Genomic DNA, 16,965 nt, shown 5'->3' on the forward strand with positions numbered 1-16,965 from the left:
CCGGAATCGAACCTGGGACCCTTCAGTCCGAAGGCCGATGCTCTATTCACTGAGCCAAACCGGTTTCGGCTCTCTCTCTCTCTCTCTCTCTCTCTCTCTCTCTCTCTCTCAAAGGTCAGTGAAAATTTTTAAAAAGAAAAATGTTGACTCCCACTAGATCACTTAGTGGATTTAGCTCATAAAGATGTAATGAGCACCTACTACGTGCCAGGCACTTAGGCTGGTGCCAGTGAAACAATACAGGAGGGAAAGGCACCACCAGCACAGAGCGCACCATCCGCAGTGACAGGGAAATTCCAGTTCGCACCTCTGGGGGCAGGACTGGTTCAGAAACCCTGAGTCCCAGGAGGCCCGAGGCCCGCCTGCAGCTAAGGCGCCAAGGTATGCCTTATGGCTCACACCACTCAGGGTCTTTGGTGGAGCATTTGGTATACAGAGCAGTACACATGTTCCATTGCTCCTCACTGGACTTTTGTTTGAATAAATGATTTAAAGGAAAAGACATCTGCAAAAATATGTCCATCTCAGAGTTAATAGTATAAAAAAGAGGAAACAATCTCAACATCTAAAAACAGGCCAACGATTATGTAAGTTATGGTTTCCCCATTGACACAAAAGTAGACATTCGTTGAAATTATAATTAGGAAGAATAGGTAGCAACATCAAAGAAGAGTTTTCTCATGGAAAATTAATGAAAATGTTTAGAACTACCACTGTGTTAAAATGTGTAAAAACAGAAATAAGCATGGGAAATTCAGCAAAGATGCCATTTTTTCGGCCCCCCGCTCTGGCAGCCCAGAAGATTGAGGGTGAGCTGGGGAGATGGCAGCCTCGCCAGAGCCTGCTCCACCCTGGGAAGTCCTACCAGATGGAAATGACTCAAGTCTGCTTCTGGGCTTCACCCTCCCCATCTCTCACTCCCCACATCCTCTCAGGACAAGGACTGGGAATCAAAGGGTCCAAACCCACCTCCCATCCCCCACGGAGAGACCTGGGCACCGTACTGAGGACATCCGTCCCATGTGTGGGGTTGACTCCGAGGCCAGGAGAGGCGAGGCTGGCAGTTGACATGGGCAGGAGCTGAGTCACAGTACTGGGGCTGGTATGGATCCTGCCCCGGGCCGTGGTGGTCACAGGAGGAAGAGTGGAACTCTGAGCCAAGTTCTGGGTAAGATCAGTGTGTGAGGCAGGATCTATAAGAAGACACATTAGATGGATAGATGGATGGGTCATAGGGCAAATGGATCTGAGGAGGGAAATGAACTTTGGCATTCATGACACAAGGTTTCCTTTTGCTAAGATTTTTTTTTTTTTTTAATGTGTAGGATCAGCCTGGGTCAGAGACAGAGAAAGAGAAAAGAAGGAAGGGAGGAAGAAAGAGAAGGGGGAAGGAATTTTCTGTTCATGTCGTTGGAAATGCACTTGCCTGCTATTCTTCACCAATCCATATGCCCCCACCTTCTTCAAGAATAATCTTTGATTCCTCCAGTTCTCACCATTCCCTCTGCCTTGCACTCACCTATACCTGTGGCATATTACTTCACAAGTCATTTTTTATTAATATACTATTGGCCTCGTGCACGGGGATGTCCGACTAACAATTTAGTCCTGATCCCTGTTGGAACTGGGGACACAGAGGGCAGAGACCCCCTTTCACCTGAGACCCTGGCTTTCCTGCTGGCCTGCTACCTGCTGTAGTGTCAACTCCTCTGGGGAGTCCATACTCCTGGCCCTCACTAGCAACCTGGCCCTGTCCCTCTCTGGGCCTCCATCCAACATGCCTCCTTTATGCCACCCACCACCTGCATCATAACCTTTTATTTATGTCTCAGGGTTCCCATTCCCCTTCCAGGGCCTAGCCCCGTGCCCTACATGGAGTGGGCAGTGAGCCCAGGCTTGGGCAGAGAATGACCGAGCAGCTGATGTGGGTGTGCCAGGCCCCCAGCTGGGCAGACTCGGTAGCAGGGCGGGGGTCTTCGAAGGTACTGTTTCACCCTTGACCATCACAGGGAAATGTAGGGGGCTTTGCAACTGTGAAGTTTTCAGGAGGCATATGGGGGAGGGACTCAGGATTAGGAGGAGCCTCAAGCTTCCCACACTGAGGCTGAAGATCACTCAAGTATCAAGGGCGGGTGCAGGGTGGGACCCAAGACCTCGGAGCCCTCTGTGACCCGCCTCAAGCACAGCCCTTTGAGAGAAGGTCAGGGGGAGGGTGCCCCGAATGGACCCATAAGCTAGGCTTGCTCAAGCCTGAGTCGACGGGGAGTCCTGTGAGCAACAAGTGTTCAGAGAAGTGTGTGTGCTCACTCTTGCTCTCCTCTGTCCCACCACTTCCTTCCCAGCCTCAACTTCCTCCTCGCCACCAAGAAAGCAGGGCTGAGGGTGAGTGACAGAGGCAGGGGAAGGAAGAACCGACCGAAGCCGGCAGTCTGAGTTCTGGTGCTGGTTCTGCCCGTAACCAGCGGCGACCTTGGGAAGGGGCCCGGGGTTCAGCCACGGGCGCTGCGGGACCTGACTTAGGTCCTTTCCGGCATCCGCATCCTGTGGTTCAGGGAACCTGGGAAGCACACACAGAGGGAAAGGACTCACCCGGAGATACCACCAGACGGATGGCTCTGAGAAGAGCGATCCCGGAAGATTCCAAGGTTCCACACCAATACCAACCCGAGTCCTCTCTGAGCGCAGTCATGGTGACAGTGAAGTACCCCCATTGGGGGTAATCCCTGATGACATATCGCGTGTTTCCAGGCTGGCCCCGGAGCCTGGGACTGGTGACTAATATGTTACAAGTTTCTGCTGTTGTTATTCTGCACCAGGTTTTCGTCTTCGAGCCTCTCTGGGGAGGATACTCGCACCTTACGGAGACTTCCTCCCCTTCCCGTTTCCGCAGCGGCTGTGGCTGCTGCTCCCAGGAGCCTGAGAATAAACCCTCAGGTCAGGGAGCCCCTGCCTGTCACAGAGCTGAGAGGGGCCCCCTCCTCAGGAAGTCCTTCCTGCACTATACTCAGTGCCGCCTGCAACCCTGCTGCCTCACCCCTCCTCCCCACACCCCTGACACCACCTCACTGTCCATCCCTCCTCCTCCCCCCACGCCTCTGCCCTCACCTGAGGCCAGGAGCACCAGCAGGACAAGGGGCAGCAGGTGCGTGGCCTCCCAGGCCATGGCCCTCGGTGGGAGCTGGGGAGGCAGCGGCCGCCCTGAGGAGAGGGTGCCTGAGCTGGCGGGTTCAGCAGCCGCCCAGCCTGTCTGGGAAGAAGAGCTGAGGAAGGCAAAGACTGCAGGTGGGAGGTGGGGAGGGGGGCAGGGAGGAGGGGAGGCCTGGGCCTACGCGGGACCCTCCCCTGCCCCGTTGTCTCTGGGCCTGGGTGGGGGCTCTCTGGGCCAAGCCTGCCAGCTGCCTCCCTCCCATGGGCGTGGGGAAATCGGTGAAAGTCCCAGAGGAAACGATGGTGAAACAAGAAGCCATTCCTCCTCCCCCTTTCTCTCCTCTGTCCCACTACTTCCTTCCCCGCCTCAACTTTCTCCTCGCCACCACGAAAAGCAGGGCTGAGGGTCAGTGACAGAGGCAAGGGGACCCTCTGGAGGCCCCAGTGGTCAGAGGCCTCCTGCCCAGGCCTGCTGGGAATTGGGGCGTCCTGTGGGGACCGGAGGGGCAGGAGGAGGTGGGGAGTCATTTCCAGGGAAGGAGGTACAGAGAAGGTCCCTGGCAAGGGTGGGAGAGCAAAGCAGACCTGGGGGTGGGGGGGCAGGAGATGGGTGCGAAAGGAGGGGATGGGGGGAGAATGGGGGTCTCTGCCCTCTGTGTCCCCAGCTCCCAGCTTGCCACTGTCATCACTCCGTAAGCATTTGCTGAAAGGCCATAGTAACCAAGCTCTCTTAGGAAATAATTTGTACTTTGCATCCCCGTGACTAAAGGGTACCTAGCCAACAATAAATCGGTGTGGTGTCGGGTGGGGGACTGCTTTGTAAAGTGTGTGACTGTCCACCTCTATGCTGTCCACCTGAAAGCAACACAAAATCACACTGAATGCACACTGTAACGGAAAATAAAATCTGTACTAATAAAAGGGTAATATGCAAATTGGTCAGGACACTCTCCAGGTAACAACCGAAGAGCAGACTGCGTGGGGCTACCAGGCCAGCAGGGGGGGAAGTGAGGGGCGACCAGACTGGCAGAGGGGGGCAGTGAGGGGAAACCAGGCCAGCAGGGGGGGCAGTAATGGGTGCCATGTCAGCAGAAGGGGGTAACTAGGGGTGACCAGGGCAGTGGGGGAGAGCAGTTGGGGGCAACCAGGATGGTGGGGTAGGCATTTGGGGTGACCAGGCCAGCAGAGGGACAGTTGTGGGTGACCAGTTCAGCAGGGGGGCAGTTAAGAGTGACCAGGCCAGCAGAGGGGGCAGTTAGGGGTGACCAGGCTGGCAGGGGGGCAATTGAGGGTGACCAGGCCAGCGGGGGTGGACACTTAGGGGTGACCAGGTCAGTGGGGGGCACTTACGGGCAATCAGGCAGGCAGGCAGGTGAGCAGTGAGGAGCCAGCAGTCCCAGATTGTGAGAGGGATGTCCTAGGGGACCCGGATTGGAAAGGGTGCAGGCTGGGCTGAGGGGATCCCCCCACCGTGCATGAATTTTATGCACCGGGCATCTAGTATAAAAGAACAGAATCTGTCATTAGAGGAGTTACAGGAAAACAATTGTCATGGCTGCTTACACTGAGTGGCCAGATTATTATTATGATCTCTGAACACATTATACACACACACACACACACACACACACACACACACACACACTGAGTGGCCAGATCATTATGACCACCTGACATTTGTAGGCACATTAGCCGTGTACACTGCATCCTATGGGATATGGAAGCCGAAGGCCTGTTCGAACACCTTTGCTGTCTGCAGTTACCAAGATAAAACGTCTCCAATTCGCACAGGAACACAAGGATTGGACGAGCATTGGAAGAAAGTCATGTGGTCCGATGAATCACGTTTCCAGTTGCATCATGCAGATGGCAGAGTGAGAATTTCACAGAAAAAGCATGAAAGCATGCACCCCACATGCATGAGTACAACCCTTCAAGCTGGTGGGGCAGTGTTATGGTTTGGGGCATGTTTTCCTGGCATGATTTGGGCCCTTTAATTCATGTGGAACACGTGTGAATAGCACAACATACCTAAGTATTGTTGCTGATCAAGTTCATCCTATCATGTTGATGGCGTATCCCAATGGAGATGGCTTCTTCCAACAAGACAATGCGCCATGCCAAGGTGCTCGTATTGTGCAGGAGTGGTTTCAAGAACATGAGGGAGACTTTACCTTGCTTAGGTGGCCACCACAATCACCAGATCTCAATCCAATTGAGCATTTGTGGGACGAAGTTAAAAGAGCCATCAGGCAGCTGGTTCCACAACCATCAAATCTCACAGAACTGGACAGTGCTATTCAGCAGGCATGGTGTCAGATTCCTTTCAACATCTAGTGGAGTCAGTGCTAAGAAGAATCGCCACAGTATTGAAGGCAAAAGGTGGCCCAACAAAGTTCTGAGGGGGTAGTCATAATAATCGGACCACAATGTGTATATTAGAGGCCTGGTGCATGAATTCGTACATGGGTGGGGTCCGGCCAGCCTGGCCAGGGGGAGGGGATATGGGTTGTTGGCCAGCCTGCCTGCTGGTCGAACTCCTGGTCGAGGGGACAATTTGCATATTAGCCTTTTATTACATAGGATTTACACTGAGTGGCCAGATTATTATGCATTCAGAGACCATAATAATCTGGCCACTCAGTGTATATTGGACTTAAACACTACGTAACCTATAATTACATTAAGCACACAAGCACACGAACTCCTGTAGCTGGTTACCTCTACTATGAACGTGTCCTGGTGTTTGGTAAGAAGCTTGATGACTTCTGGGAACTCTATCTTGCAAATAAGCTTGAGAACCACCAAGAGAGCCGCACTCGGTGGGATTCAGCAGCACGCGCTGGGAGTGGCCCTGAAATCTGCTTTATAAACCAATGGTCCAGGAGACACAGAGGCAGGAGGACTGGAGTTTGAGAAATGCTGCACTAACGTGTTCAGCTTCTCCTAGTCAACACTTAGCAATGGCACCTCCCTTGTCCCTTCGTGAACAGGGACAGCACTGGACCTGCTGGACTGCAGGTCCCAGACAGGCCACCTCAGAAAGCAAACACCGCATGTCCTATGGTTACGGCCGCTGAGCTGCTCGGCCCCTGAGGGAGGAAAACAGATGCCCCGGGATGAACAGTTGCTGGAAGAAGGGCTTCTGAGAAGACAAGACTTCCCTTTGCGCTTCTTCTGATGGACTCAGATTGGGCATGAGAGGGAGTCTGTGGCGTCAGTGCCATCCTCCTGAGGGTGCAGCCAGAGCAGGTGCTCTCGGGTTGATGAGGAAGTCCTTGTATGATGGCCGTGTGATCGGACGGGGGGTCGGGGGGGAGGGCTGCACCTCAGCCCTCAGGCATCTTTTTCCCACAGCAGTGCGGGAAAGTCAAGCTGATGGTAGGAATGTGTTTTCCTAACACAAGCTGGATTGTGTGTTAGAAGGTGTGTTTGTTCTTGGGGAATGAGATATGAAGTTAGCCTTGGCCATTGCTGAATTGGAGTAGGAAGACCCATCATTTTGTCCCCACCGATGGGGGACCCTGCCCCCTTTAGGGCCAAAGGAGGTAGGAAATTGGAAAGTCCTGATTTAAATCTGTAGGATTTTGCCAGACACAGGTGGGCCTGGACTCCTCCTGCATGGGTGAACATGGGAGCTGAAGGGGACTCTCAGGGGCAGACCTAGAGAGGAAGAGGAAGGCAGAAGGGGAACCGGAGTGCGCATAGGGGGAGCCTCCCGGAGCCTGAAGGCTGAGATCTTCTGGTGCCACCATCCCTGGTCCTGGTGTGATTCCAGGGAGAGGCACATAGAGGCATCACAGGAAGAGCTCCTGGCCGTCCTCTCCTCTATGGCCTTAGCCGTCAGGAAAGGGACTCTTCAATTTTGTTCCTGCCACAAGGGATGACTTTCTACTCGTGTGGCCTCATTCCAGTCACACTCTGCTCTCCTTCCCAGGCTTGTTCTGAGGGGGCAGGGATGATGCACACCATAGACAAAGATACCCTCTCTCAGCGATACCCTCTACCAGTGTCATCCTACGAAGCCTGTCTCATCCTCCCAGTATTGTCCCAGGATGCTGCCTTCCGGTTCACTTGGTTTCTCTGCCCCAAAGGGGACTTCTCCCCGAGGCGTCATGTCTTCTCCTCACTCCCTGGCTTTCAACACCCTTTCCTGGGAGTGTGGTAAAGGGCCGCAGCGGGAGGGAGGAACCCAAGCGTCTGATTCTAGAAGAAAGGAAGGCCCCGGTGGCCGGGAGAGCAGGATGCTTCTGTGGTGCAGCTCTGCCAGGGTCGGCCCCAGTGCAGTGGTCCAGGGCAAGGACCAAGGCAGGTTTAGCAGCTGTGCCCTCTGTACCTCATGACCCCACGGGACAGCGAGTGACAGTGAAAAGCATTGGGGCGTTCGCAGCCGCCCATCCATCTCTAATGCCTGCGCCGCCTCCACCCAAAGGAGAAGCGGGGTAAGTAAGGAGTTCTCTATACCATGGCTCCTACAAAGCAGACTGCCCACAAATCCATGGGGGTAAAGCACCAAGGAAGCAACTGGCTACCAAGGGCGCTCGAAAGAGTGCGCCCTCTACTGGCGGGGTGGAGAAACCTCATCGTTACAGGCCTGGCACCTTGGTACTTAGTGAAATTACAAGTTAGCAGAAGTCCACTGAGCTTCCTATTTGCAGACTTCCCTTCCGGCGTCTGGTGCGAGAAATTGCTCAGGACTTCAAAACACACCTGCGCTTCCAAAGTGCAGTGATTGGCGCTTTGCAGGAGGCCAGTGAGGCCGATCTGGGTGGCCTTTTGGAAGACACCAACCTGTGTGCTATCCATGCCAAACATCTAACAATTATGACCAAAGACATCAGCTAGCTCGCCGCTTACAAGGAGAACGTGCTTAAGAATCCACTATGATGCAAAACATTTCATTCTTTTTAAAATAAAAATTTCTCTTCTTCCTGTTATTGGTAGTTCTGAACGTTAGGGTTTTTTTCCATGGGGTCAAAAGGTACCTAAGTATATGATTGCAAGTTGAAAATAGGGGACAGAAATCAGGTATTGACAGTTTTTCCGTTTTCATTTCTGTGTGGATTTTTTAATATAAATGTGGAGACATAAAGCATTAATGCAAGTCAAATGTTTCAGTGAACAAGTTTCAGAAGTTCAACTTTATAACAATATAAATATACCTGTTAAATTTTTCTGGACAATGCAAGAATTTGGATTTTATTTTAAAACAAGTAAATTTCTTATTGATGGCAACTAAATGGTGTTTGTAGCATTTTTATCAAACGGTACATTCCATCCATTCAAGATACTTTTCTAACTTAGTTGTTCTACATGTAAATACATGTTTTTAATGTTGTCTGTCTTCTGTGCTGTTCCTGTAAGTTTGCTATTAAAATACATTAAACTAAAAAAAAAAAGAAAAGAAAGAAAGAAAAGCATTGGATCCGTCTTTATTTAATGCAAACCCTAGGCCGCTGGGGGAATGGAGGCCCAGCGCGTGTTAGGGGCTGTCTCTTCTGATGGGGAAAGGTCACACCCAAGGTTGTTAGTGAAATGAGGGGAGTCAGCAGGGCCAGGAAGGTGGATCCTGAGCCTTAGAAATATCCTGTGTTACAGATTCAACTCAGTCATTGCCCTCCCCCCCCACACACACACCCTTGCCTCCCCTTTCACAGGCTTCTCCTGGCACAACTGCCAGATGGACGGGGATGAAGGTCGCAGGGCATTCTGGGTTCACGGACCTAGCGGCCAAATGACCTCTGTGTGGAGATCAACAGGAAAGTGAAGACCAGGCTCTTACTGAGGATTCCACACACCACGATTGTGACGATGCTGGTCGAAGAGATCCTGGGGAGAGAGAAGATGGAACGCTGCTGCTGACACTGACACTCCTCATACTTGAGCTTTACTCCACAACGCTTCTCTCACCACTATTTTATCGGCGTGGGTTCTTCCAGAGCCTCTGCCCACACTGACTGCCTCTGTGCATTTGGTTTGTCCCATGGCCTAAAACTGCTGAAGTGGGTGTAGTAGAGAACATGGGGCCAGGAGAGGCAGTGAGGGGAAGAGACAGGTTGAGCAAGCTCCTCTTCCTCCACCGTGATGACTAGAGAGAGCGGGCCCAGAGCCAGGAAGCCTGGTTTCCATTCTCAGCATCAGGACCTACTTCCGGGAAAGGTTCCTCACTGCTTTGGCCTCAGTTTCCTTCTCTATCAGCTGAGAGGAATCCAATCCTTATCCAAATCCCATCATGAATTTTTATGGATTTTTAGCAAACATGATTCTAAATGTCCTGGGTAACTGTCATTAGATCGCCTAAGAAAGGCATAGAAATGAGTGAGGACACTTGGCCTGCCTAGACTCAGGAGACATGGACATAGATTACAGCACAAGTGACCTGCGTGATAAGACACGGAACCAAAGGTGAAAAGGTAGCAGTGAAACACATTGAAACCCAGAGGCAGATCTAATGTTATGAAAGAATCTAAAGTTTAAATTTAAATTTGACATTTTTAAGTAAGTGAAAAGTCACCAGGAAATAGAATCAAGCACAAGGAAGGAATAACACAAAGTAGTAATTTTAGAATTGGCGTTTGCCTACACAAAACTACAAACCGAATGTACAAACTAGCAAAGTGACCAACGACATAATAGCTCTAGAAAGTGGGAAGCAAACCTGCGGCCTCGACATCCACCCCCTGCCTGTGAAACTGTCCTGAGTCACCGGAAAGGAGATGTGGCAGGTGGCCTGGTCAAGGTCAGACACCAGTGGTGCTGCTGGCTGGTGGGGCATGGGGCGGGGCCAGCCAGCCCAGCGCCTCTCTGGCCCTCCTCCCTGTGGCCTGTGCCTGGGTGTGAGCCCTGCTGCAGAAAGGCCCCAGCTGGGGCTCTATACTCCACCTCCTCCCAGCCTCCCCTCCAGTGCCCCGCCTTATCCCCTCCCGACCTTATAACATGTTCCTTATAACGGATCTCCTAGTGGGGTCACTCTTGAGGGCCAGCACGCAGCCCTTCGGAGACTGCACGCAGGGCAGACCTCTGCAGTGCCTGGGAGTCCGTGGGCCGCCCTCACCGGGGACTGGAAATTCCAGAACATAAATACCCCAGGTCTGGCCCTGGTACAGACAACTCTAGGTGTGACCTGTGGGTCCCCAGGACCCTCTGCAGGACTCAGCCAGAGTCCTCCCTCCCCCCGTGGGACTCAGCTTGGTCACCACAGCCTTTGCTCGGCTGCCCTCTCCCCTGCTCCCACTTCCCTAATGGGTTTATCTGCGGCAGCTTCCCAAACCATCTGCACAAGACTCTCCCCACAGCCTGCTTCTGGAGAGCCCACCCCAGCAGGGAGACAAGTGGTTCCTCCGAGGGGCCTCTCCCTCCGTCCCCAGACTCAGCACCATCACCTGGAAAAACCGCTCCCTGTATTGAACTGCCTTGTTTTCAAACAGCTCGGTGCCTTCGGCTCTCTGCCTGGACTCTGAGACACTGGTTTGTAGCTCATTAATAGATAAAGTGAATAGAGAACAGCGGGGCAGGTGCTGGCTCTAGTAGGAATGTGGGCAAAGGTTGTGCACGCTCATTAACATACTAGAAATGAAAAGTTGTGAATAAAAACGTTGGCCCTGGCCAGGGTGGCTCAGTTGGTTGGGCATCATCCCATGTGCCAACAGGTTGTGGGTTCAATTCCAGGTCAGGGCACATGCCCAGGTTTTGGGCTCAATCCCTTGTTGAGGGCCTGCAGGAGGAAGCTTATTGATGTGCCACTCTCACAATTATATTTCTCTTTCTCTCTCCCTCTTCCTTCCTCTCTCTCCCTCTCTCTCTCTCTCTCTCTTTCTTTTTTTAAAAAAATATATTTTATTGATTTTTTACAGAGAGGAAGGAAGAGGGATAGAGAGCTAGAAACATCAATGACAGAGAAACATCGATCAGCTGCCTCCTGCACACCCCCCACAGGGGATGTGCCTGCAACCAAGGTACATGCCCTTGACCGGAATCGAACCTGGGACCCTTCACTGAGCCAAACCAGTTTAGGCTCTCTCTCTCTTTCTCTCTCTCTCTCCCCCCCCCCTCTCTCTCTCTCTCTCTCTCTCTCAAAGATCAGTGAAAATTTTTAAAAAGAAAAATGTTGACTCCCACTAGATCACTTAGTGTATTTAGCTCATAAAGATGTAATGAGCACCTACTACGTGCCAGGCACTTAGGCTGGTGCCAGTGAAACAATACAGGAGGGAAAGGCACCACCAGCACAGAGCGCACCATCCGCAGTGACAGGGAAATTCCAGTTCGCACCTCTGGGGGCAGGACTGGTTCAGAAACCCTGAGTCCCAGGAGGCCTGAGGCCCGCCTGCAGCGACCGAGCCCACGTATGCCTTATGGCTCACACCGCTCCCGATCTCTGGAGGAGCATTTGGTATACAGAGCGGTACACATGTTCCATTGCTCCTCAATGGACTTTTGTTTGAATAAATGATTTAAAGGAAAAGACATCTGCAAAAATATGTCCATCTCAGAGTTAATAGTATAAAAAAGAGGAAACAATCTCAACATCTAAAAACAGGCCAACGATTATGTAAGTTATGGTTTGACACGATTATGTAAGTTATGACACAAAAGTAGACATCCGTTGAAATTATAATTAGGAAGAATAGGTAGCAACATCAAAGAAGAGTTTTCACACAGAAAATTAATGAAAATGTTTAGAACTACCAATGTGTTAAAATGTGTACAAACAGAAATAAGCATTGCAATTCAGTGAAGATGCCACTCCCCCCCACCCCCCGGCACCCCAGGAGAGCGAGGGTGAACTGGGGAGATGGCAGCCTCGCCAGAGCCTCCTCCTCCCTCTAGCTCCACCCTCCTCTGCCCTGGGAAGTCCTACCAGATGGAAATGACTCAAGTCTGCTTCTGGGCTTCACCCCCCCCTCCCCGCCCCCATCCCTCACCCCCACATCCTCTCAGGACAAGGACTGGGAATCAAAGGGTCCAAACCCGCCACCCATCCCCCACGGAGAGACCTGGGCACTGTACTGGGGACATCCGTCCCGTGTGTGGGGTTGACTCCGAGGCCAGGGGAGAAGAGGCTGGCAGTTGACATGGGCAGGAGCTTAGTCACAGGACTGCGGCTGGTACGGATCCTGCCCCGGGCCGTGGTGGTCACAGGAGGAAGAGTGGAACTCTGAGCCAAGTTCTGGGTAGGATGAGTGTGTGAGGCATGATCTGCAAGAAGACACATTGGATGGATGGATGGGTCATAGGGTAAATGGATCTGAGGAGGGAAATGAACTTTGACATTCCTGACACAAGGTTTTCTTTTGCTAAGATTTTTTTTTTAATGTGTAGGATCAGCCTGGGTCAGAGACAGGAAAAAAAGAAAAGAAGGAAGGGAGGAAGAAAGAGAAGGAGGAAGGAATTTTCTGTTCCTGTCGTTGGAAATGCACTTGCCTGCTATTCTTCACCAATCCATATGCCCCCACCTTCTTCAAGAATAATCCTTGATTCCTCCAGCTCTCACCATTCCCTCTGCCTTGCACTCACCTATACCTGTGGCATATTGCTTCACAAGTCATTTTTTATTAATATATTGCATAGGTTACCTTGTCTTCCTAAAGTTTAGGCTTCCCCAGGTGCTAGGAACTTGAACCTGTCTCTCTTTTCTCTGCCTTCCTTAATTCACCAGATCAACATCTATTTCAGACCTACTGTGTGCCCCACACTGTATTAATCATACTACATTAATTGCTGGGGATACAGACCTGAGCCAGGCACAGGCTCCTCCCTCAAAGTGCTCAGAGATAAACAGGGGAGACAGATAAGTGAACTGGCCACTACTACTACTCAGTGAGAGAGCGTTGTCCATGAACGGGGGTGCAAAGTGAGCTCGGGAGCCTTGCTACCCCAAATGGGAGCCATGGACCACAGCCTCAGCAGCATCTCTCAGCAGATCAGAGATACAGAATCTAAGTCCCACCCTAGGCCTGTCGAATCCACCTGTATTTGAAATAAGATCCCTGGGTGATCTGTGCCCACGGGGATGTCTAAGAAGCACTGCTTTGTAAGCACATAGGAGGGCCATCAAATACACCTTTGGGAAGGGGAGAGCGGGTCCCAGAGGCTTCCTGACTACATGAATTCTACCTGGAACCCTGAAGAATGAGACAAAATTATCCCAAGTCTACCACTCACCTCTCACTGTACCCCTCTTCCTATAAGAGCACCCCAAATTAGACTCTGCAACCCAAGAGGAATCCTATACATGGAAACCCTTTCTCACTGTTGGACCAAATGCCTCGCAGGGGCCTCAAATGACAGACCTGGAGCTTCTGGGAAAGAGACAGGCTGCTGGAAACCCTGGGCCACAGCCCGGCAGGTGCCATCACCACAGCCTTGTCCCCACCCAGCCTGGCTCTCCCGCTTCACCTCCCGGCCCCAAGCCACTCACCCTTTGTCACCACCAGGCGTATGGGATGGTGCAGCGGGATGGGGGCACTGGGAGGCTGGTAGATCACACACTGATACAGTCCCGAGTCCTCCACGCGCAGGTCGACCATGTGAACATGCAGTATGCCCTCACTGGGCATGTCTTCTAGGAAGTACCTGCCCATATGGACTTCGGAGTTCACCCCTGAGACCCCGTCTGTTTTGACCAGTGTCTGGGTCTCCCCTTTGTCTCCCAGCCTCTGCCACGCCTTCCGGCTGTAGAAGTACTTGTTCACATTGACGGGACAGCTCTCGTCCAGTCTCTGCCCCTCGGTCTTCGTATACTTGATCTCCTCTGATGCGGGCGCACCTTGGAGTTCTGTAAGCAGGGAAGCAAAGGTAGGCTCTGTACGTTTTCCTCTCTTTGGAAAGAGAGGAACCACCTCTTTTTCTTGTCCAACCACCCATTTTTTTCAGACAAGATCCTTATGGCCTCCAGCAAAGAGGCAACTTTCACTGTGAGTAGTTTTTGTTTGATTGTTTGTTTTTTAACTACATCAGCTAGACTGCATATGGTTCTTGCAAATTGTCTTTTATAAATGACTGGAGGCCCGATGCAAGAAATTCGTGCAAGGGCTTGGCCCCTGCCCCCACCCACCGCTGCAGCGGCCAGGGGGCCTCTGCCTCCGCCGCCTCTGCCTCAAAAACCCCCTCCTCCCCCTCCCTCCCCCGCCAGCTATGGCTTTGTCCGAAAGGAAGAACATCCAGAAAGACATCCAGTCTAATTAGCATATTACACTTTTATTATTATAGTTTGTTTTTGAGAGAAGAAAGTACCTGATTGAAGACAGAACATGCGACATGTGCTAAGACCATGCATGACGAGGGCATGATGAGAGGGAAAGATTATAGAGACAGGCATACAGAGTGGAGAGTGGATGTGTGGACACTATACTAGCAGAGATCAACTCCTCCCAACAGCTGAGGGAACTTCATCTAAGTCAGGAAAAGAGATCAGTTCGAGAAACTATTGAATAAACAGCGAGGAAACCACCTTGAGGACATGGCGGACATAGATAGCTGACTCGCTGGTATTCCAAAGCACCTCTGTCTCAGGGGACCGATCCCATGTGGCTTTCCTCCTGGGGCTGCCCACATTCTCAAGGATGGAACGCGACACAGGCTTAGCCAATCCAAGAATCTCCTCGCCCTGGTCACTCTGATCGGTTTAGGAATGGGCACAGGACTGGGGCTGAGCCAACTAGAATTCTCCCTGAGACTACTGTAACTGTTGAGAAGGATGCTCTTTCTTGCTGAAGTTGATAGGTCAGTGGGCTATGGAACCTCAGGGCTATGGTCAGTTCCATAGCCCACTGACCTATCAACTTCAGCAAGAAAGTTGATCTCTGCTAGTATAGTGTCCACACATCCACTCTCCACTCTGTATGCCTTTCTCTATTGCTGTATTTCTACCGGGGGCACTTTTGCCTCCCTGGGGACATTGGGCAAAGCCTGGAGACATTTTGGTAGGGGCCAGAGATACTGCTAAACATCCTACAATGCACAAAACGGTCCCGTGAACGAAGAACCATCCTACCCAAAATGTCAGTAATACCAAGGCTGAGATCCCTTGGGTTATACCGACACCAGTTTCAATCAGCAGTCCCAGCCCCAGTGTGAATGGGTGCCCCGTGACTCTAATTCCCAGAAGCTAGAAGGAGCTTTTCGTTAACCCCAAGCCTTCCCCATAGGACACGGCAAGTACGCAACCCTCAACCCTCCCTCTTCTCCCAGTTCTCCTTTTGAAAAACATGAAATGCACCGGTTCATGAAAGCCAAACTCCATCTGCCCACCGGGATGATCACCCCTGATGCTGCTAAATTTGCATAGACAAAGCCAGCCCGACATAACTGTTGGTCAGCTCTAACTTGGGCAGTCATAGCTCCTGGAGCTTTAAAAGAAAAGGGAAACCTTTCTCATGGTGGGATCTCCCGGGCTCCTGGCAGAGGCCTCACCCGCTCCCTCCTCTTCCTCGCCTTACCTAAGATGAAGGACGTCCACAGCAGCCCCCAGAGCCTGGCCTTCCTCATCCTTCATGGGCACCAACTCCAACTGCCGCCGTGGCTCATGGGACAGCTACAAGGTGACACACTGGCTTAATGGCTCCCGAAAGTTGCACAACAGGATATGATGCTGCTGCTGGGAGGCTCTGTGTCTGCTGTTTCTGTCACTGGTTGCCTCAGCTCCAGACGTCAAAGACAACGCAAAAGTCCAAAACCAGGGCTCCCGTCTTAACTGAGCTTATCCAAACCCCGGCTTCCTGTTCTCTGCGGATAATGACAATGACCTTTTCAACTACTCATGAAATTGTCGTGAGAATAATATTTTTATGTAAATAAAAATAAGGTGTGACCATTATCAGTGGACTAGAGAGCCACCTTGCTCTCTGAGGCCCACTCTCCATCCCACCCAGTCAGCAGAAGTGAGAGGGCCAGGCACACTGCCTGCGGGTTGAGTATCGATACCGCATTGCTAGGGGCTTGGTGAGGACTAAATGAGGTCCATAGGGAAAGTGCTCAGTGAGGTACCTCACACACAGTGCCCACGTCCTGTCCCTACTCACCCCACCCTGTTTCCCTCGGCTTTTCTGAGATGAGGCCCAGCCCCTCCTCATCACTAGGATGGCCCACGCCCGGCACTTGCTCTCAGCATTCTGTACCAGACATGGCCAGGGTATAGGAAAGCCCCAGAAACACGGTGAGAGGATAGAGCCACCATCAAACAAGAATAGACTTAGATTTCAAAAAGTAAGAAAGAAAGGAAACAGGGTGCTCTGCTATTACAGAACAGTGATGAAAAAAGGGGGAAAACTCAGTAGATTCCATTCTAGAAGCAATAGACGACAGCTTTGATGGTGTGAAAAATCTAATGAGTAGTGCTGAGAACCAAGATCAACAGTAATTAATATAAATTGGAAAAGTCCGGTCAGAAGGCTGAATTGGGCCCTTTGATATTCACAGGGTGAATATTTGCATTTTATTACCTACTGCTGATTCAATGGCCTAAAGCAAACTCCCCCAACCTGATAATCTGACTCTTTACTAAACATTACCATTGATATGTCTGTTTGCAATCCTAAAAGGCAATTGTGTATTCTAGTAAATAAAAGCAGACCTGAACAGAGACTCAGTGGAACTTGGCTACTACAGCTAAGCTTTCCCTGGCTTCCCCCATAATCTCCAAATTTATATTTCTTGTCTTGTGTATTAATTTGTGTGTCAGCCCTTTCTCCAAGCCTTTGAACCCGAAGCCACGCTGGTCGTGGCTTCAAATAGAGAGAAAATTCACATCAGAAATACTTCCAAATGTAAAATGAATAAAGACATTTTGAAGAGCTCAGAAGTATAGTGGAGGACACG

The 16,965-nt window shown here is 51.3% G+C and overlaps 2 protein-coding genes and 1 pseudogene across 4 annotated transcripts in view; 1 reads left to right on the forward strand and 2 right to left on the reverse strand.

The window, feature by feature from the left end:
* LOC114235282 (triggering receptor expressed on myeloid cells 3-like) overlaps positions 1-3,414 on the reverse strand; it is a 20,806-nt gene extending 17,392 nt beyond the window's left edge. The window contains exons 1-2 of the mRNA XM_054721665.1: positions 3,106-3,414; positions 2,590-2,916 (exon numbers count right to left, since the gene is read on the reverse strand). Of these exons, the coding sequence (XP_054577640.1) occupies positions 2,590-2,916; positions 3,106-3,163 (385 nt within the window). The 5' untranslated portion in view covers positions 3,164-3,414. The remainder of the gene's footprint in view (positions 1-2,589; positions 2,917-3,105) is intronic.
* The window catches only part of TREM1 (triggering receptor expressed on myeloid cells 1), an 18,260-nt gene extending 2,546 nt beyond the window's left edge, over positions 1-15,714 (reverse strand). Inside the window, exons 1-4 of one of the 3 annotated variants that reach the window (XM_054721663.1) lie at positions 15,588-15,714; positions 13,568-13,924; positions 12,157-12,345; positions 8,564-8,976 (exon numbers count right to left, since the gene is read on the reverse strand). In XM_054721663.1, the coding sequence (XP_054577638.1) occupies positions 8,900-8,976; positions 12,157-12,345; positions 13,568-13,924; positions 15,588-15,636 (672 nt within the window). In that variant the 5' untranslated portion in view covers positions 15,637-15,714 and the 3' untranslated portion in view covers positions 8,564-8,899. Of the gene's footprint in view, positions 1-991; positions 1,194-8,563; positions 8,977-12,143; positions 12,346-13,567; positions 13,925-15,587 lie in introns of those variants that run through there. The other 2 variants (XM_054721661.1, XM_054721662.1) reach the window with 2 other exon arrangements.
* LOC129150431 (histone H3.3A-like) lies at positions 7,607-8,021 on the forward strand (annotated as a pseudogene).
* Positions 15,715-16,965: the final 1,251 nt, after the last annotated feature.

This window comes from Eptesicus fuscus, chromosome 10 (assembly GCF_027574615.1).
Source record: "Eptesicus fuscus isolate TK198812 chromosome 10, DD_ASM_mEF_20220401, whole genome shotgun sequence".
Classification (NCBI taxonomy): Eukaryota; Metazoa; Chordata; class Mammalia; order Chiroptera; family Vespertilionidae; genus Eptesicus; species Eptesicus fuscus.